This window comes from Tachyglossus aculeatus, chromosome 19 (assembly GCF_015852505.1).
Source record: "Tachyglossus aculeatus isolate mTacAcu1 chromosome 19, mTacAcu1.pri, whole genome shotgun sequence".
NCBI lineage: Eukaryota > Metazoa > Chordata > Mammalia > Monotremata > Tachyglossidae > Tachyglossus > Tachyglossus aculeatus.
In genome coordinates this window covers 28,050,140-28,071,099 of record NC_052084.1, presented here as the reverse complement: position 1 = coordinate 28,071,099, position 20,960 = coordinate 28,050,140, and the positions used below count along the sequence as shown (strand labels likewise).

General features: G+C 44.9%; 1 protein-coding gene across 3 annotated transcripts in view; it reads left to right on the top strand.

Annotated features, from left to right (window-relative positions):
- FBXL4 (F-box and leucine rich repeat protein 4) overlaps positions 1–20,652 on the top strand; it is a 40,055-nt gene extending 19,403 nt beyond the window's left edge. For all 3 annotated transcript variants that reach the window (XM_038761306.1, XM_038761305.1, XM_038761303.1), the window contains 4 exons: positions 2,089–2,302; positions 17,774–17,845; positions 18,563–18,875; positions 20,124–20,652. In XM_038761306.1, the coding sequence (XP_038617234.1) occupies positions 2,089–2,302; positions 17,774–17,845; positions 18,563–18,875; positions 20,124–20,287 (763 nt within the window). In that variant the 3' untranslated portion in view covers positions 20,288–20,652. The remainder of the gene's footprint in view (positions 1–2,088; positions 2,303–17,773; positions 17,846–18,562; positions 18,876–20,123) is intronic.
- The last annotated feature ends 308 nt before the right edge of the window (positions 20,653–20,960 follow it).

Here is a 20,960-nt window from a genome sequence, read left to right as displayed (position 1 = left end):
GTGAGCCCACTGTTGGGTAGGGACTGTCTCTAAATGTTGCCAACTTGTACTTCCCAAGCGCTTAGTACAGTGCTCTGCACACAGTAAGCGCTCAATAAATACAATTGATTGATTGATTATATTCGTTCATTCATTTATTGGGCGCTTACTATGTGCAGAGCACTGTACTAAGTGCTTGGGAAGTACAAGTCCGCAACATATAGAGACGATCCCTACCCAACAACGGGCTCACAGCCTAGAAGGGGGAGAATATCTAGCCCAGTGCTAGCTTGGCGCCAAACACATAGTAAGCACTTAGAAAATACCACGTGAAAATAATGATAGTAATTTTATTATCAGTATTATCATCCTTTGGTGAACGCACTATTATCCAGGACTGAATCGCTCCTAAGAAGGGAATAACCCATTGCATTTAGTAAAATGACTTCTTCAGCTGCACTAATATTCTGAACAAATTCTAATTTCCTCTAATTTATTTTCCATCCTAGAGACTTATTTAACGGAGCACAAGCATCATTTTTAGCTTTATCGGAAGAAAGGTCTTCTGTAAATATCATCATAATGAATATTTTGTGAAAGGCAACAAGAGGCGCAGCACTGTAGTAGCTACAATGTAGAAGTTAATTTTTCCTGTAATCTGAAAGTTACATTCCTGAAGAACGCCATGTTAAGGAAAATTCACATTTTACAACTCCCCCAAGAGCCTGATAATGATAATTATGGTATTTGTTAAGTGCTTACTGTGTGCTGGGCACTGTACTAAGGCATTGTACAGCAGCTCCTGACCTGATCAGAGGTTTGACCCAGAGGTCGCCTAATGACATGTTCTATGTTTCAGCGACACAGAACATGTCTAGGCTGCAGACTGTAAGCTCTAGACCGTAAGCTCATCGTGGGCAGAGAACATCTGTTATTTTGTTAAATTGTACTCTCCCAGGCGCTTAGTACAGTGCTCTGCACACAGCGAGCATTCAATAAATGATTAAGAGCCCCAATAGCTTTAGCAGAATAGAGTGGCAAAGTGCAATTGCATCAGGACACTTTCCACCAATTCAAATGACAGAAGGTAGTGGAGTTTCTCAGATTTCATTTCTGAAGGTCTAGTTTAGTACTCTGTATCCTTTTGGTAAATATTTTTTTTTAGTATAGAATGTCATTTCCTGAGTGAATAGCAGTAGGAAAAGGCATCTTCTAGGTGTCCACAAAGCCATAGCAGTGAAGAAAAAATTATCTAACCAAGTAACGCTTACGTACTAAGAGAAGATAGAGAAGCAGTGTGGCTCAGTGGAAAGAGCCCGGGCTTTGGAGTCAGAGGTCATGGGTTCAAATCCCGGCTCCGCCACTTGTCAGATGTGTGACTTTGGGCAAGTTACTTGACTTCTCTGTGCCTCAGTTCCCTCATCTGTAAAATGGGGATGAAGTCTGTGAGCCCCACGTGCGACAACCTAATCACTTTGTATCCTCCCCAGCGCTTAGAACAGTGCTTTGCACATAGTAAGCGCTTAATCAATGCCATCATTATAAGAAGATTGCCCCTTGCTAGGAGAAAAGCACCCCCTGTTAGTTTTTTTTTGGGAGGGGGAAGGGTTATGATATTTTTTAAGTACTTACTATGTGCCAGGCACTGTACTAAGCTCTGAATTAGATACAAGTTAATCAGGTTGGACACAGTCGGACATAGGCTTCACAGTCTTAATCCCCCATTTTACAGAGGCACAGAAAAGTTAAGTGACTTGCCCAAGGTCATATAGCAGGCAAGCAGCAGAGCCGGGGCTCGAACCCAGGTCCTTTTGACTCCCAGCCCCATGCTCTATCCCCTAAGCCACACTGCTGTTCTGCTCAGTTCCAGCTTGCTGGCTTATAGAAGTGCAGGCATTAAATGTATTTCCTCAAGTCTGTTCAGAATGAACTTATTTTGGCCTAACTGGGCACATTTATAGTATGTAGATAAATTCCAAGTTAGACATTTTCCCAGATAAGAAATGCACACTTCTCCCGAGCATCTGCTTTAATTTGAGGATTCCCAAAGCCTTTACCCAAAAGAGAAAATGTATTTATCTTCATTAACATGGAAACTATTCCTGACAGATTCCTCAAAGTGTGCGGATCCGAACTCCTACGGCTCGAATTGGCCTGTGGCCATTTTCTCAATGAGACTTGCCTGGAAATCGTAGCTGAGATGTGCCCAAATCTTCAGGAATTAAATCTCTCCTCCTGCGATAAACTACCACCTCAGGCTTTCAACCATATTGCCAAAGTGCGCGCCCTTAAGCGTCTCATTCTTTATCGAACAAAAGTAGAGGTAAGAAGGCTGTTATTCATTTTTATAATTAATCTACTTAGCACGCTAGAGTAATAAAAATGTGCTTAACATTTGGCTCCCTGTCACCGCCTCTTTCTTTTTTCATTTTTGTCTATGTAATTTCTTATTTTAGTTAGCCATTCATTAAAACATATCATGCTATCTGAATACAATTTTAGAGCTACTCCAAAATCACGTTTGATCCAGAAATATTTCTGCTGAATTGTTATAAACAATACGTTGCGCTTTATTCACAACCTGATTTCCATAACAAAAGACAGTGTCACAGGATGGAGATATTATTTCTTTTTGCATGCGCATGAATTTTTTTATGGTGTCACTCATGACACAGTTCAAGGGGTGTCAATTTTTCCGTTTTAAAAATCCCAGCGTAATGATATATCGTTAAAAGCGTTCAAACACATTGTGGAATTAGTCATTGCAGAATTCATCCAACTGGTGGATTTCTTTTTACTCACCCTTCTGAAATACTGAAGGAGTTTTAGATGTGCTGAAAAATTACAGGAAACTATTTGATAGTAAATGAAGACCCCCACCGCCCCCGCGCAAGTTTTGTGATACTTACATACCGTAATTTTGGTGTGTTTAGAAACAACCCAATTAAGAAACTGTCCCTTTTCTAGGATCTAGAGTCGAACCGTTGTGGACGAGAAACAACTTGCTTGAATAGGTGACAAAGTTTTGCAGGAAATTGTACTGGTGATCCATTAATTGATTATCTTAGAACACAGTGAATCAACCAAAACCACGTATTGTGGGTCCCCTATATTTAAACTCTCCATGGGTTCAGAGGAGTTGGAAGATAGGATGCTTATGAGAATAGGAGATGTAATTAAAAGAAGGGATATAAATGAACCAATGAGTCATTCAATCAATGAATTGGTATTTATTGAGCACCTACTGGGTGCCAAGTACTGTACTAAGTGCTTCTAATAGAAGCAAAGCACGTGTTCCCTGCCCACAAGTTTACAGTCTCTTCGATTGCATCAGTATTATTTATTGAGCACTTAATCTTAGAGAAGCAGCGTGGCTCAGTGGAAAGAGCCCGGGCTTTGGAGTCAGAGGTTGTGGGTTCGAATCCCGGCTCCGCCAACTGTCAGCTGTGTGACTTTGGGCAAGTCACTTCACTTCTCTGTGCCTCAGTTCCCTCATCTGTAAAATGGGGATGAAGACTGTGAGCCCCCCGTGGGACAACCTGATCACCTTGTAACCCCCCAGCGCTTAGAACAGTGCTTTGCACATAGTAAGTGCTTAATAAATGCTATCATTATTATTATTATTAATCTGTGCAGAGCACTGTACTGAACACTTGGGAGAGTTAGTCGTCACGACCCAAGCCCTCAGACAATGGCATTTATGTTTGAATATAATAATAATGGCATTTATTAAGCGCTTAATATGTGGAAAGCACTGTTCTAATCACAAATAAGTTGAAGAAGCAGTGTGGTCTACCGGAAAGAGCAGGGGCCTGGGAATCAGAGGACCTGGGTTCTGATCCCGACTCCACCCCTTCCCTGCTGTGTGACCTTGAGCAAGTCACTGGACTTCTCTGGGCCTCGGTGACCTCATCCGTAAAATGGGGATCAAGACTGTGAGCCCCACACCTGATTAGCCTGCGTCTGCCCCAGAGCTTAGCACCGGCACCATCAATCAGCTAATGAGGTTGGACACAGTCCGCGTCCCACAAAGGGCTCGCAGTCGTAATCCCCATTTTACAGACAAGGGGACTGAGGCACAGAGAAGGGAAGTGGCTTGCCCGAGGTCACACAGCAAAGACGTGGCAGAACTGGGATCAGAAGCCAGGCTGTATCCACTGGGCCACACTGCTGATCCCGGCATGCCCCCGCTGGAGAGAGAGGACGGAGATAGGTGAACCACTCATTTGCCAAGGAGTGGCCATTGACTCATCACCCCCTTTTACCAATGCTCTTCCCGGCGTGTTTCAGCCCATTTTGGATGCCCAAGTCTCTCTCTTCCCATGGAACCACCTCTCTCCCCAAGGCCTGTGGCCAGTGGAAGATCTCCCTAGTCATCCCAGCCTGATTCCGCGCCCACGGACAAACTTCAGCGGGAAATCGGGCCGAGATCCAGTCAGCGCCTGAAGCCGTCGCTGCCGATCAGCCAGTCCGTTGCGGGCAAGATTGAAGGGGCAGGGGATGCTTTCTGTTTGGAGATGCTTTGCAAGCCAAACTTCCAGACTTCGGATCGACGTTTGGCAGACGTTTGATACAGGGCACTTCCAGTGATTGAAAGCGGGGGAAGATTTTCTTTTTCTGAGCAAGGACGTCAGAGAAAAGCGGTTTCAGTGGGTGCAGAAGAATTATTTTCACGTCTAAATGCATGTCTGATATAGGACATATAGATCATTTCAAATCTCTTTAGAGTGTAAAGCATCTTGAGGCCAGATGATGATGATGATGGCATTTATTAAGCGCTTACTATGTGCAAAGCACTGTTCTAAGCGCTGGGGAGGTTACAAGGTGACCAGGTTGTCCCACGTGGGGCTCACAGTCTTAATCCCCATTTTACAGATGAGGTAACTGAGGCCCAGAGAAGTGAAGTGACTTGCCCAAAATCACACAGCTGACAAATGGCAGAGCCGGGATTTGAACCCACAACCTCTGACTCCAAAGCCCATGCTCTTTTCCACTGAGCCACACTGCTTCTCTATAACTCTAGTGTACTTTCCCGACTGCTCAGTGTAGTGCTCAGTACAGAGTAAGCACTCAATAAATACTATTGGTTGATTATATTTACCTTGCCCTGGTACCCATAGATCCATTCTGAGAGAACGCATCATTAATGAAATCAGCATTTGGGAACTATTCTTATAATGGGAAATAGTAATAATCACGGTGCTATTTGTTGGATGCTTAGTATTTGTTGTGCTAAGCACTGGGGTGCGTAACAGTGCAATCAGATAGAGTCACTATCCTACTTGGGGCTCACAGCCTAAGGGGGAGGGAGAACAGGTATTTAGGCTTCATTTCACTGTGGAGGAAATTGAGACCAAGAGAGATTAAGCCACCCGCCCAAGATGACGAACCCTGCAAGTGGCAGAGCTAGGATTCAAATCCCCGGCTCTAGACCGTCAGCTTATTACGGGCAGGGATCGTGTCCGTTAATTCCGCCGTATCAAAACTCTCCCAAGCGCTTCGTACAGTGCTCTGCACATAGTAAGCGCTCAATAAATACGATTGATTGGGATTAATTCCCTGCCTGTTAGACCTATGCTCTTTTCTTTAGGCCCATGAACCATCCATCCCAGGAAGTGAGAGGATGTATTTCAACCCCAAACTGAGCCCCCTTTTTCCTCTCCTCCTCCCCATCCCCCCCACCCTACCTCCTTCCCCTCAGCACCCGTATATATGTTTGTGCAGATTTATTACTCTATTTATTTTACTTGTACATATTTACTACTCTATTTTGTTATGATGTGCTTATAGCTTTAATTCTGTTTATTCTGATGACTTGACACCTGCCCATATGTTTTGTTGTCTATCTCCCCCTTCTAGACTGTGAGCCCGTTGTTGGGTAGGGACCGTCTCTAGATGTTGCCAACTTGTACTTCCCATGCTCTTAGTACAGTGCCCTGCGCACAGTAAGCGCTCAATAAATACGACTGAATGAATGAACCCATTTCAGTAATAATCAATAGCAATGGAGCTCACGGCCTGAGCTAGAGGAAGAATGGGTATTGAATCTTCATTCTAGAAATGAGAGAACTGAGGCACAGAGAAGTTAGTCACCTGCCCCACGTCACACAGCAGGCAAGTGGCAGAGCCCGGATTAGAACCCAGATCCCCCAACTCCCGGACCCGTGCTCTTTTCCAGTAAGCTATGCTGCTTCCAACTTTCTCTTTCATCCCTCTTCAGTGATGTATTCGAGCAGTGTGACCTACCGGATAGAGCACAGGCCTGGGAATCAGAAGGACCCCGCTTCTTAGCCCGGCTCTGCCGCTTGTGCACTGTGGGACCTTGGGGAAGTCACTTCACTTCCGTGCCTCAGTTCCCTTATCTGTAAAACGGGGGTGAAGCCTGGGAGCCTCATGTAGGACAGGGGTTGTGTCCAACCCGATTTGCTGGTATTCACCCCAGCGCTTAGTACAGGGCCTGGCACTTAGTAAGCGCTTAGCAAACATCACGATTATTATTAGAAGGAGTAGTGTTTGTGAAAATGCATAGTAGAAAATCTCTGGGTTGGGCTCAGAGAGTGTGGCACCTCTCACCATCTCTCCCTGGTCCCTTAGTGACCTGTTTGCCAGCATGGGCGAGCAACTCTTCCTCCCAGGGGCTCCTCACGTGACATTTTGGGTCTAGCACGGCCTCTCTCCCCCTCACTCATCTCCCCTTCCATCCCGCTACCCGCTCCTTGATCTCCCAGCCAAATTCCCTTAACTCAGTGAAACTAAAGAACCTCAGAAAATCCTCTGGGAAAGGTGCCTCACGCCGCATTTCCAGCGCCTGGCTTCTTCACCGTCCCTAACTTTCCCCTCCCCGGGAGAGCGCGAACATTTATTCAGACACCAGATTGCCTGAAAACAAGGAAAACACGTTCCCCTCCAGCCCCGCCGGCAGGGCTCGGGGAAATTATTTTCCTTTCGAAGGAAGAAGCCCAGCACGGCCGAGAAGCGACGGAAACTCATGTGGGTCTGAGCTTTCCGAGGGATTTCAGAGGAGATTTACGCTCTCTGTAGAATCAGCTGGGTTGCTTTCTGTTTCCGCTTGAAGATTTCCTGCGGCGGATTGATTACTTAGACAGAGGATTCATGATTTGTCCCGTACCTCAATGTTGAAAGATTTTGGTCTTTTAAAAAAGTGAGTCATTCAGATGCAAAACTGGGACTCTATACCTGTTTTTAAAGATATTTTTATCCTTTATACTCTTTCACATGGTCCAAGACCTCCCTGCCCTCTTTTTATTGTCCAGATCTGGCCCAGCTCAGGACTCAAAGACCAAGAATATCTCTTCTCCAGCTAATGTCACTCAATAATTCAAAGTAAAGAACTGAACATCTGTCTATTCTGGACTTCATTCAATAATGGCCTTTTAAAAAAAGTAAATTAATAGGTTCTTTTATTTGAAAATGCTTGTGACTTGGGTCTTTCAGAGAAGAAACACTAATTTGGGTTCAATGACCAGATCTGATTTCTTTAAATAATCTGGATAAAAATCTGGTCTATTTTGGAAAAAACTAAGGTTCAGTTTGTCTTTCATTTTTGATTCGTAAATGTGCATTTCCCCATTTTTATTTATTTGCATTCCTGTCTCTCGGTTTGCAGTTGGTCATCGTGACCTCCTCTCACCCCAGCTTGGTTTATTGCTTTCCCTCTAAATGCACATTTTCATGCAGACTACTTGGAACACCCCAAACTTCTATCGTTCCGTTGGCAGGCGTGACCCTTTTGGAGCAGTGGTGACACTCAGTATCAATCAAGGGTATTTATTGAGCGCTTAGTGTGCGCAGAACACTGGACTTGGGATCTAGCATTCTCCCAGAAATGAACTGTTTGGGGTGAGAGAAAAAACTCAGATACTTCTCTTCAATGCCCTGGCCCCGATATGGATTAATCAATTTCTCCCTGGCAGTTCACCATTAAGCACTCTATACAATTGATTGATCCATTCATTCATTCAGTCGTATTTATTGAGCGCTTACTGTGTGCAGAGCACTGTACTAAGCGCTTGGGAAGTACAAGTTGGCAACATATAGAGATGGTCCCTACCCAACAATGGGCTCACAGTCTAGAAGGAGGAGACAGAGAACAAAACATAGTAACAAAATAAAATAGAATATGTACAAATAAAATAAATAAATTGATTTAGCCTACAGCACTCCGGCATTTCACCAGACTTGGTTAGACTGGAACGTTAGGTTGCAAGCTCCTTGAGGCCAGAGATTTTGTCTACTAACTCTATTGTACTGTGCTCTCCGAAGCACTTAGTTCAATACTCCAGACACAATAAGAGTTGAGGAAATATTATTAAGCCTAAAAATGTCTTCCCCTCATGAGAGTTCAAAGCATTTCTAATAGGGCTGCATATGAAAGCCTTGTACAAACACGGGATAATAATAATTATTCTGACGACTTGACAACTGTCCACATGTTTTGTTTTGTTTCTGTCTCCCCCTTCTAGACTGTGAGTCCGTTGTTGGGTAGGGACCACCTCTATATGTCTCCAACTTGTACTTCCCAAGCGCTTAGTACAGTGCTCTGCACACAGTAAGCGCTCAATAAATACGATTGAGTGAATGAATGTATGTGCCAAACATGTTTCTAAGTACTGCGGTAGATCCAAGTTAATCAGGTTGGACACAGCCCCCGTCCCCCGTGGGGCTCAAATTCCCAATCCCCACTTTACAGATGAGGTAACTGAGGCCCAGAGACACTAAATGACTTGTACCGAGTCACACAGCAGACACGTGGAGGAGCCAGGATAAGATGTGCCTTGGCCGAAACACCCTCAACTAATCCTGCACGTTGTTGAGTTTCCCATGTTTGCATTCCTTGGGGAAAAAGATCTAATGGTGGGGGGGGCCTGGTGAAGCCGATTATCTAGCAGCAGGCTCGAAAACCGTGCGAGTTTTTTGAAAGCCGCTCCTTAAATGGAACCCCCGCATCTACTTTGGATTGCCTCACTTCGAGAAAGATGAAGCCTAAATTGAAAGCATCTAAAGAAATGACAGAACCAACTGGAGGTAATGCGGGAGTCTGGCACGCCATAATAAGAGCGGGAAATGTTGCCCAGCAGAAGCATTTCTTTACGTGGACGGGGAGTCTCTGCCCGAATCCAGCAGCGCAGAGGTTGTTGCTGTTATGCTGTTTGTTGTTATGGGATTCGTTAAGCGCTTACTAAGTGCCAGACACTGTACTAAGCACTGAGGCAAAGACAGGTTGGACACAGTCCCTATCCCACGCGGGGCGCACAGTCTTAATCCCCATTTGACAGATGAGGGAATTGAAGCCCAGGACTTCTACCTCCATTATGCCCCACTTCCACCAGCTTATTACAGTCCCCCCTCATTGCCTCTATACTCCCTGTTAATAATAATAATTGTGGTGCTTGTTAAGCGCTTACTGTGTGCAGGACACTGAACTAAGCAGTGGGGTAGATGCAAGCGAGTATATATATGTTTGTACATATTTATTACTCTATTTTACTTGTACATATCTATTCTATTTATTTTATTTTGTTAGTATGTTTGGTTTTGTCTCCCCCTTTTAGACTGTGAGCCCACTGTTGGGTAGGGACTGTCTCTATATGTTGCCAATTTGTACTTCCCAAGCGCTTAGTACAGTGCTCTGCACACAGTAAGCGCTCAATAAATACGATTGATTGAGTTGGACACAGTCCCTGTCCCAAGTGGGATTCGCAGTCCTCATCCCCATTTGACAGAAGAGGGAACTGAGGCACAGAGAAGCAAAGTGACTTGTCCAAGGTCACACAACGGACAAGTGGCAGAGCCGGGATTAGAACCCAGGTCCTTCTGACTTCCAGGCTCACGGGCCGTCCATGAGGCCACGTGGCTTTTCTGTTATGTTGCACTCTTTCAAGCCCTCAGTACAGTGCTCTGCACACAGTGGGGAATGAGAGATTAATGAATTATAATTTATTGAGCATCTGCTCTGTTCGGTGAGTTGTACGAGGTACTTGGGGGTATATTTTAATCAATCAGTCCATCAGCGGTATTGATGAGTACTTACTATGTGCAGAGCACTGCATTGAGCTCATGGGAGAGTGCAGTACAACCAAGTTCGTAGCCATTTTCCCTTCCCACAACGAGTTTACAGTCTAGAGGGAGAGACAGACGTCAATATATAATAAATAATTTACATTTATGTGCATAAGTGCTGTGGGGCGAATACCAAATTTCAAGAGTAAAAGATACGGTCTCTGACAATCAAGCAGTCGATAGGATTTCTTAAGCACTTCCTCTGTGCAGAGCACAGTAAGCACTTAGGAGAGTACAGTGGAGTTAGACTCGAAGCCTGCCCTCAGGGAGTTTATCACCATCATCCTTGGCAATTATTGAGTGCTTACCGTGTGCAGAGCACTGTACCAAGGACTTGGGAGAGTACCAGCGCTTAGAACAGTGCTTTGCACATAGTAAGCGCTTAATAAATACCATCGTTATTATCACCGAACGGCAGAGTTAGCAGACGGGTTCCCTGCCCACAACAAGCTTACAGTCTATGGTGGGGGGGAGACCATTCGTAATCAAATGGAGGAGAGATAATAATAATAATAATAATAATAATGGCATTTATTAAGCGCTTACTTTGTGCAAAGCACTGTTCTAAGCGCTGGGGAGGTTACAAGGTGATCAGGTTATCCCACGGGGGCTCACAATAATAATAATAATAATAATGGCATTTATTAAGCGCTTACTATGTGCAAAGCACTGTTCTAAGCGCTGGGGAGGTTACAAGGTGATCAGGTTATCCCACGGGGGCTCACAATAATAATAATAATGGCATTTATTAAGCGCGTACTATGTGCAAAGCACTGTTCTAAGCGCTGGGGAGGTTACAAGGTGATCAGATTATCCCATGGGGGGCTCACAATAATAATAATAATAATAATATGCTGAAAGGAATTACAAGTTGGAGTAAATGAAGGGATTATGAGTTGAATGGGCCAAGGACACAGTAAGGGAAAGAGTCTTCTGAGTCCCAGATCCAGGCTTTTTCTTTGTGACGCTTAAAAAATTTATTGTCCACATTTGATTAGTTTACTCTTTACTAAATCTAAATTTACTGAATCCGACTGTCTTTCGGAGAGTGTTACTTCCCACTAAAAAGGGCTGGTAATCTTAGGAATCTTTTCAAGTGTCGCATGAATCACTTTGGAAAAAAAATCCCATCAGGCTCTCCACACCCTCCAGAAGCCCTCCCTGATTTAAGGTCTTAATGGCAACATCTATTAACATAGATTATTGAAAACTTTTAAGATGGTAGCTGTAGACGATAATGACTTTTAAAGAAGAGCCAAAATGATCATCATTCAATCTACCTATATTGTGGGCTTTTTTTTTTTTAATCAAAGTTTGCACATTGGTTCTTGAAGCAAGTGAAGATTTTTCTCCTCTATTTTTCTGTCATACATCCGCTTACTATATTCATTTCAAAAAGAGGCTTTTGAAACTAGAAAAAAAAATCAAGCAGCCTTCGTGAATATCCAAATGGATAGCTTTAATCTTTTCCTTGAAACCCTCAAGAACCACTTTTTCTGCTAAAATTTGCTCTTTGTTTAGATTAAATTACTGAATCAGCGTCTTATATAAGGAGATGTAGGGTCCTGAATTAATTTAAAAAGAAAATCTTCTGAATGCGAGTTTAGTTCAGCCTTCTTTTTTAAAAAAAATCATATTTATTAAGCACTTACTATGAACCAGGCACCGTACTAAGTGCAGGTGTAGATACAGGCCAATCAGATTGGGTACAGTCCCTGTCCCCCATGGGGCTCACAGTCTTAATCCCCATTTTACAGATAAGGTAATTGAGGCACAGAGAAGTGAAATGACTTGCCCAAGATCACACAGCAGACGAGTGGTGTCGCCAGGATTTTCTAATCCTTCTGACTCCCAGGCTGACGCTGTATCCACTCTGCTTGGCTTTCGCCGGGCAATCCGAAACAGCAAAATAAGGTCACACTCTCCCTCCGTCCATATTTTCCTTAACTTCTTAATCTCTCCACTTATTCTACCGCAAGGAACTGCAGAAATTCAAAATAAATATTCTTCGTTTAGGCTAACATGGTGATTTTTATAAAGTTTTGGAAATTCACTTGTGTTCCTTTTCTCGGCCCTTAATGCTAATTTAATGTGCTTTTGTCTTGACAGTTTATTTTCCGTATGATCTATTTGTTTCATAACAAGGTAATTACACTTCTGTGCATTTCGAAAAGACAAGGGAACACACATCTGACACCTGCTCTCCTGTTTCTAATAATTCCCAAGAATTTGGAGGGAGTAAATTGAGAGCGGGGAACAGCAGGAGAGGAGAGGGAACCCTGTGGAATCTAGATACTCTTGGAACATAACAACAACAACTGTGGTATTTGTTAAATACATACTGTGTGCCAGGCTCTGTACTAAGCACTCTATATTAGCACAGAGAAGCAGCGTGGCTTAGAGGAAAGAGCACGGACTTGGGAGTCAGAGGTCATGGGTTCAAATCCCAACTCCACCGCTTGTCTGCTCTGTGACTTAGGGCAAGTCATTTAACTTCTCTGTGCCTCAGTTACGTTATCTGTAAAATGGGGATTGAGACTGTGAGCCCCACGTGACACAACCTGATCACCTTCCAGCACTTAGAACAGTGCTGTGCACATAGTAAGCGCTTAACAAATGCCATCATCATTATTATTATTGTTAGCAAATCGGGTTGGACACAGTCCCTGTCCCACGTGGGGCTCACAGGCTCAATCCCCATTTTCTAGATGAGGAAACGGAGGCCCAGAGAAGTGAAGTGACGTGTCCAAGGTCACCCAGCAGAGACGTGGCAGAGCCAGGGTTAGAATAATAATAATAATAATAACGGTATTTATTAAGCGCTTACTATGTGCAAAGCACTGTTCTAAGCGCTGGGGAGGTTACAAGGTGATCAGGTTGTCCCTCGGGGGGCTCAGTCTTCATCCCCATTTTACAGATGAGGGAACTGAGGCCCAGAGAAGCGAAATGACTTGCCTAAAGTCACCCAACTGACAAGTGGCGGAGCCGGGATTTGAACCCATGACCTCTGACTCCAAAGCCCGGGCTCTTTCCACTGAGCCACGCTGCTTCTCAAATCCAGGCTGCTTGGAGATTTAGGACTAAATCTTGCCCTTCTGAAGGGGCCTGAACCTTGCAGATTGAGGCTTCAAATACCTTCCAAGCTTTTACCTCCTTCCCTGTGCCTCTAAAACATCGTCTCTGCTGGGGAAAGAATTGAGAAGCAACGTGGCCCTAGTGACAGGAGCACAGGCCTGAGCGTCTGAGGGATTGGGTTCTCATTCCAGCTCATCTACTTGCCTGCTTAGGCTGCCTTGGGCAAGCCACTTCATTTTTCCAGGCCTCAGTTTCCTCATGTGAAAAATGGGGGTGTAATAACTGTTCTCCCTCCTACTTAGGCTGTGAGTCCCTTGTGGGACAGGGACTGTGTCCAGTGTGATTTCTCTTGGGTTTACCCCAACATTCAGTATAATGTTTGGCTCCCACTGAGCACTTAATAAATACCACAATTATCATTGTAATTACCCGGAGCGGCTGTTGCCCTGGAGGACTGAGACTGGGAGAAGCAGTGGGGCCTAGTGGTTAGAGCCCATGCCTAGAAGTCACAGAGACCTGGCTTCTAATGCCAGCTCTGCCACTTGTCTGTTGTGTGACCCTGGGCAGGTCACCGAACTTCTCTGTGTCTCAGTTCCCTTGTCAGTAAAATGGGGATTAATACTATGAGCCCCATGTGGGACATGCACTGTGTCCAATCTAATTAGCTTATATCTCCCCCTTTACTTAGTACAGTGCCTGGCACACTTTTTAAATAATTTTTTTAATGGTATTTAAGTGCTTATGAGGGGCCAGGCACTGTACTTTCAAGGTACATAATAAGTGTTTCCCAAATACCAGCACCAGAAAAAGGAAAAGAAGAAAAAATAAGGAAAAAAGACTTACCCCTTCAGGGATTCCTGAAGCAGCTCCGGAGCTACAGGTCAACCATGGATCTGCCCGGCCAAAACTGCCAGGATTTGCCATTTCACGTCTGTGGTTCAGCTGGCGATGATATAATAAAGGAAAGGGAAGGGCTGTCTTGTCAGGGCAGAAGTGGAATCAGAGGAACCTAATTTTCTAAATTACCGTGGATTTCAGTTGTTGGAAATTGGCCTAATTGCACATTTTTTAAAACCTCCTAGATGAGACTTTGGAAGTATGCAATAACATCTTTTGCTACACATGCTAATATTCTTTGAAGCTCCAACTTTAGCATTGTGTCAGTAAGAGCCTTCCCCAAACTCCCACTTCTCAAAGGCATGGGCTTCTAAGAATTGGAATTAGAAACAGCTGATTTCTTTCTTGGGGATTTTTTTTCCCCAAGGAAATCCTTGGGAAGAGAAGCAGCGTGGCCAAGGTGTTGGGAGTTAGAAGGCTTTAATCCCACTTCCACTACTTGTCTGCTGTGTGACCTTGGGCATTCCTTTGCCTCATTTCCCTCATCCGTAAAATGAGAATCGAGGCTATGAGCCCCATGTGGGACATGGATTGTGTCCAACCTGATTAGCTTGTATCTACCCCAGCACTTAGTACAGTATCTGACACATAGTAAGCGCTTAACAAATGCCACTAAAAAAAGGTCCTCGGTCTTGATTTCCTAACTTAGGTTTGGTGTGTTCAGTTTGCATGGAAGAGTGTATTACAAAAGCCAGAAGCCAAATCAAGAGAATGCATTGAGTTCTTACTCTGTGCAAAGCGTAGTCCTACATGCTTGAGAGAGTATTATAGAGTTAGTAGATTTGCTCTCTGCCCTCAAGGAGTTTACAGTCTAGCAGGGGAATTAAACAGTGAAATAAATTGTAGGTAGGGTAAGCAACCTAGTGTAAAAATATGTATATAAGTGCTTTAGAGGAATAGAGTACATAATCGCCTAAGGCCTTAATTTTTGAGTTCCTAACTCCAGCGAATCATCCTTGGGGATTGTTATCTGAATCTCGAACATCTGAAGGGAGAGGAAGGATGCTGTATTTTAGCAAGATATTTATATATTCATGAAAGGGTGAATTTTATTTCCAGCTCTGCTGAAAATTCAAAGGCTCTGTTGAATCACTTTAGTACAGCAGCATTCTTTACTTTTGGAAAGCAGCAATAAGAAATTGAGAATAGGTGCTGCTTTTTGTGGCGGGCATTGGGAAGTTAAAAGCAAACGTTTTTAAGGTATTTATTAAGTGCATACGATGGGCCAGGCACTGTACTAAGCACTGGGGTAGATACAGGCTAATCAGGTTGGATACAGTCCATGTCCCAGATGGGGCTCACAGTCCAGAGAGGTGAAGTGACTTGCCCATGGTCACACAGCAGACAAGGAGCATAACTGGGATTTAGAACCCAGGTCCTTCCCAAGCCTTTGCTCTGTCCACAAGGCCATTCTGCTTCTTTTGTTCCAAAGTCACAGTAGCCCTGGGCTCCACAGGATTATTTTTAGTTCATTCATTCATTCATTCATTCAATCGTATTTATTGAGCGCTTACTGTGTGCAGAGCACTGTACTAAGCGCTTGGGAAGTGCAAGTTGGAAACATATAGAGATGGTCCCTACCCAACAACAGGCTCACAGTCTAGAAGGGGGAGACAGACAAAAAAACTAAACATGGACAGGTGTCAAGTCATCAGAATAAATAGAAATAAAGCTAGATGCACATCATTAACAAAATAAATAGAATAGTAAATATGTACAAGTCAAATAAATAGAGTAATAAATCTGTATTTAAATTTTTGCTTGTGGGAGAGAGAAGTGCGAAGTAGAGATTTTTCTCTCTGGTAGAAAATCTTTGTAAAATATAGTGCTGGGATTAGGAGTAGTAAATTGGGGTTTTCCTCTGAGTGCTTCTGTCTACTTTTCAAAGCAAAAAGACTCACCTGTGGCAGGAATAGTCACCCCACATCGTTTACTAGTGATTGGAATCAGAATACAATATTTAAGGATGGCACTTTGGGGGCATCAGTTTTTTTTAATTTTCATAAATACCAATTACCAATTCACAGCATCAGAGGATATAATTACAACCTTTTTTATGTTTTTAAAGCCTGTTAAAATGTCCAATCAAGCACCCACAGGAGAAAAGATTCAACTAGGCTATAGTCTAACATATTTTTGGCAATTGCCGGGAAAGATTTGATTTTAGTTTTAGAAAGTACTCCCCTGTTATACTTGTCGCGCTTTTTCGGTGATAGTTCTATTGAGATTTAATACTATTTATTTCAGTGTTCTCACGCTTTTCAACAAGGAAGCAGCATCACTTGGTGGAAAGAGCATGGGAATCAGAGAACCTGGGTTCTAGTCCCAGATCCGCCATTGTAGGACCTTGGACACGTCACTTACCTTCTCTCTGCCTCGGTTTCCTCATCTGTAAAATGGGGATTAAATCCTACTCATTAAATCCTACTCCCTTCTACTAAGACTGTGAGCCCCATGTTGGACAAAGACTTATCCAACCTGATAATCTTGTAACTACCTCATCACTTAATACAGTGCTTAGCATCTATTAACCACTTAACAAGTACCGTGGGGGGAAAAATGGCATTTTGTTCTTGCTATACATGCCCTAGTCAAGTTTCCTCATCCATAAAATAGGATTCAATACTTGTTCTCCCTTCTATTTAGACTGTGAACCCCCTGTAGGGCCTAATGATCTTGTTTCTACCCCAGCGTTTAGCGCAGTGCTTGACACACAGTAAGTCCTTAACAAATACCGTAATCACGATTATTATTGTTTTGATGCGGACAGTTTCTATACTACATATAATAGTGGTAATTGTGGTATTTGTAAAGCAGTTACTAATTGTGTAAATTCATAATCTAAAAAAATGGCATAAATTCAAATTGCCTTGGATCATGTAAGTTAATAGTGTTACCTTTTTTATCCCCTTTAAGAACTCTATTTATGTCATTTTGGTCAGTTATTTTGGGGTCCTAGCAACACATCAGTGCACTTTACATCCTTTGAGAGACCCCAGTAAGTTTAGCACCCTTCCACTCGACAGTCTTTCGACAGAACCAATGAAGAGCTCCAACCGGGGGACTTTCAGGCATTGAAATAAAAACTGGCTTAATCCATAGGTGGTAGCGGTGTTCTTCAGATACAACCCCCGGCCGTTCACACTGTCACACAGATATGAAATGAAAACTCTTAAAATCAATCTGGTCGGCAAGTCCAGGGGCTCAGATCTCTTTGCCCGGTCCCAGAACCGGACAGAGCCAAGCTAGAAATCTCCCATACGCTCGCCGGTCAACTCGTATCGACGCCAGGGCTTAGAACAGTGCTCGGCGCATAGCGGCGAGGCCCGGATGGCTCCTGAAGAGCCTTGTCAGCAAAGAGGACCCCCCCGACGTCGAAGTCAGCGACCCAGCCCCGGGATGGCCGCTGTCCTGGGGGGAGGTCACCAGCCCGCCCGACCTGGCTCAGGCCGACTGGGCTCGCAGACGGCCGCCCGGTGGGAAATGAACCGAGAGGTCGTGGGGAATAGAAGCGTCCTCGGGGCGCGCGAAACCACGTCCAAAGGGACCGAACCCAGAGATGTGGGGTGACTGACTCTGAGGCAGTCAATGGTGCGGCCCCCTCCGGGGACTCATTAGCCGGGGCCAGAACCGGGGTTGGGAGCGTATTTCCGGGACAGCGGTGCCGGACTTTAATGTCTAATTGACTTCTTCTCTCTGTTTCGCTTTCCACGTTCACCTCTGATGCGATTCCCAATGGCAGCAAACCGCCCTGCTCAGCATTCTCAACTTCTGTCCGGAACTACAGCACCTCAGCCTGGGGAGTTGTGTGATGGTTAGTGCCCGCCTGCTTCCTTCCTCACAAAGACCGGCTTTCCCTCTCTTTCCCCCTCACTCTTGTCCTCGCGCTCGCTTTTTTTCTCTTCCTGCCTCTCCCCATTTCTGCACCTTCCCCCCGTCCCCCCGACACACACCTCTCCCCTCCATTTCCCTCCCCTCTCTCTGTGCCTCTTCTAGGCACAGGCTTCTTGAACAATTCTCTGAGCAGCACGATTCTGGGCAAATATCACAATTCGCTAGAACTTCCGTTTTTAGTCAAGTTAGCCCTGCAAAACAAAGCTGCCAAACTCCAGAGGTGATCGGTGGCCCGTAACACACATACCTGCTGTGTGACCTTGGGCAAGGCACTTAATTCCTCTGTGCTTCAGTTACCTCATCTGTAAAACGAGAATTAAATCCTCCTCCCTTCTCCATGTCTGTGGGACATGGACTGTGACCAACCTGATCAATGTGCATCAACCCCGGGGCTTAACGTTGTCCCATTCCAAGTGCTTAGTACAGTGCCCTGCACACAGCAAGCGCTCGATAAACACGATTGACTGCATACTATTATTATTATTACCTCTGAAGAAACGTCTATTTTTTATGGCATTTGTTCAGCCCTTACTATGTGCCAGGCACTGTACTAAGCACTTGGGTAGATCCAAGCTAGTCAGGTTGGACACAGTCCCTGTCCCACAGACACGACCTTAAAACTGTCACCCGCTGCCAGGTGGAGGACTACGATGAGATCACCAGCGTTATGGGCGCCAAGTGCAAAAAACTGCGGACCCTGGACCTGTGGCGTTGCAAGAACGTGACGGAGAGCGGGATGGCCCAGCTGGCGGCCGGCTGCCCGCTCTTGGAAGAGCTGGACCTGGGCTGGTGCCCCTCTCTCCAGAGCAGCACCGGCTGCTTCGCCCGCCTCGCCCGCAAACTCCCCAACCTGCAGAAGCTCTTCCTCACGGCCAACAGGTCCGTCTGCGACAACGACATCACCGAACTGGCAAGCAACTGCCCCCGCCTCCGCCAGCTGGATATTCTAGGTGAGGTGGAGGCGGGGGGGGGGGGGGAGCGAGGGTCCGCGCCTCGAAGCGGGAGGGAGAAACGGGCGTTAATCCGAATTTCACGGGTGAAGAAACTGAGACCCGGAGAGGAGAAGCGTCCAGGCTGGGATCGGTCAGTCAGTCGATCGTATTTATTGAGCGTTTACCGCGTGCAGAGCACTGGACTGAGCGCTTGGGAGAGCAAAATACAATAATAGACACAGCCCTTGCCCACGACGAGGATGCGATCGGTCCCGGCACCAAGTGAGGACCCCCTTGTCGAGGGGAACGGGAGAAAAGGTCTTTAACCCGAATTTCACAGGTGACGAAACTGAGGCCCAGAGAGGTGAAGCGATCTGCCCAATCAATCAGTCGTATTTATTGAGCGTTTACTGTGTGCAGGGCACTGTACTAAGCGCTTGGGACGTACAAGTTGGCCTCCTGGAGGAGGTGAGCTCTCAGTAGGGCTTTGAAGGGAGGAAGAGAAGGGAGAGAGGAGTGGAGGCGGAAGACGAGAAGGAGGAGGAGGAAAGAATGAGCAGGGGAAAGACAAGAAAGGGGAGAGAAGGATGAGAAGGAGGAAGAAAAGCTGGAGGCCAGGATGGAAATTGTATTGTCCTTTCCCAAGCGCTTAGCCCAGTGCTCTGCGCACAGTAAGCGCTCAACAAGTACGACTGACTGAATGAATGAATGAGGAGGAGGACGGAGCCCAAGATCGGTCAGTCAGTAGTATTTATTGAGTACTTACCGTACGCAGGGCACTCTACTAAGTGCTTGGGAGAGGACGAAAGAACAATAGAACAGACACATTCTCTTCCCACAACGAGCTTACGGTCTAGAAGGGGAGACAGGCGTGACTATAAATCCCTAATTGGTGGTTATGGACATAAGTACCGTGGGGAGGGGAGATAAATAGAGGGAGCAAGTCAGGGCGACGTAGAAGGGAGCAGAAATAGCTGAACTTTCTACTCCCAAGGGACTCGACTGTATGGCTTAAAGCCAAACGCCGGGTGAACCAGAAAATTCCCACCTTGCCACTAAACTTGATTTCTCCAGCAATCGGGCCACGGAAACGTCCCCGTCCGGCCGCCAATCACGACAGAGCGAATCCCTGAGAAAAGTCATTCCGTCAAGTTAATGTATTTACACAGCAGCAGACGGCCCGGTTGGAAGAAGTAAGGCGGGAGAATAACGAGAAGGTTTTCTCTGCGGTCACACTTGCCCCTTTCAAATTTCCTTTTCACTCAGGGACGAGGATGGTGAGCCCCGCCTCGTTAAGAAAATTGCTGGAGTCCTGTAAAGATCTGTCTTTACTCGACGTGTCCTTCTGCTCGCAAATCGATAACAGAGTCGTCCTCGAACTGAATGCCAGCTTTCCTCATGTGTTCATCAAAAAGAGCTTCACTCAGTGATTTTCCCCGCAACCTCAGCTGCGGCAGAATTTATTTAAGAAGGTATTTTTGTACAGATTTGTGGTAAAAGAAAAACTATTTTTTAAAGAAGAAGAAGAAAGCACAAAGTCTGTGAAAGAGTCAAACTGTAAAGATTTATTGTAACGCTTGTATCAAGAAATATGAATTTGGTAGAAATTTTAATTCCCCTCTACCCAGCAGTTTCTTTGCCCTTCATTATTGAGTGACGTTGCCTGTTTTTAACTGTCAGCTACAAGTTCAGACTCAAATGGCGGAGCAAAATGGGAACAGACTCGATTGCCCCTGAAACAAATATTTTGTGCAATTCCTACTCTGTAAAAATAAACGTTAATTTTTTAAAATAATTTGCCAAAAGGAGAATACTGGATCTATTTCTCTACTGTGGGTTCTGACCTTTTCAAAATGGCCTTTAGGCCTGGTGATTTGGTCAGAAACATTTTACATGAAAATTGTTCGCGCTAACTGGAAAAAAACCCCTATTTTCCCTTTGTTGGGGAGGTGCATCTATTTTAAAACTAAAATATTTGGTAAGAGGTATGAATTCTCCTGTGAATGGTGTAAAGGGATACCTAGAAGAACCCCTCAAGAGTTTGTAGGAAAAGAAAAAAAAGAAAATAGTCTGCTCGCTGTATAATGTTGGGGTCAAATTCTT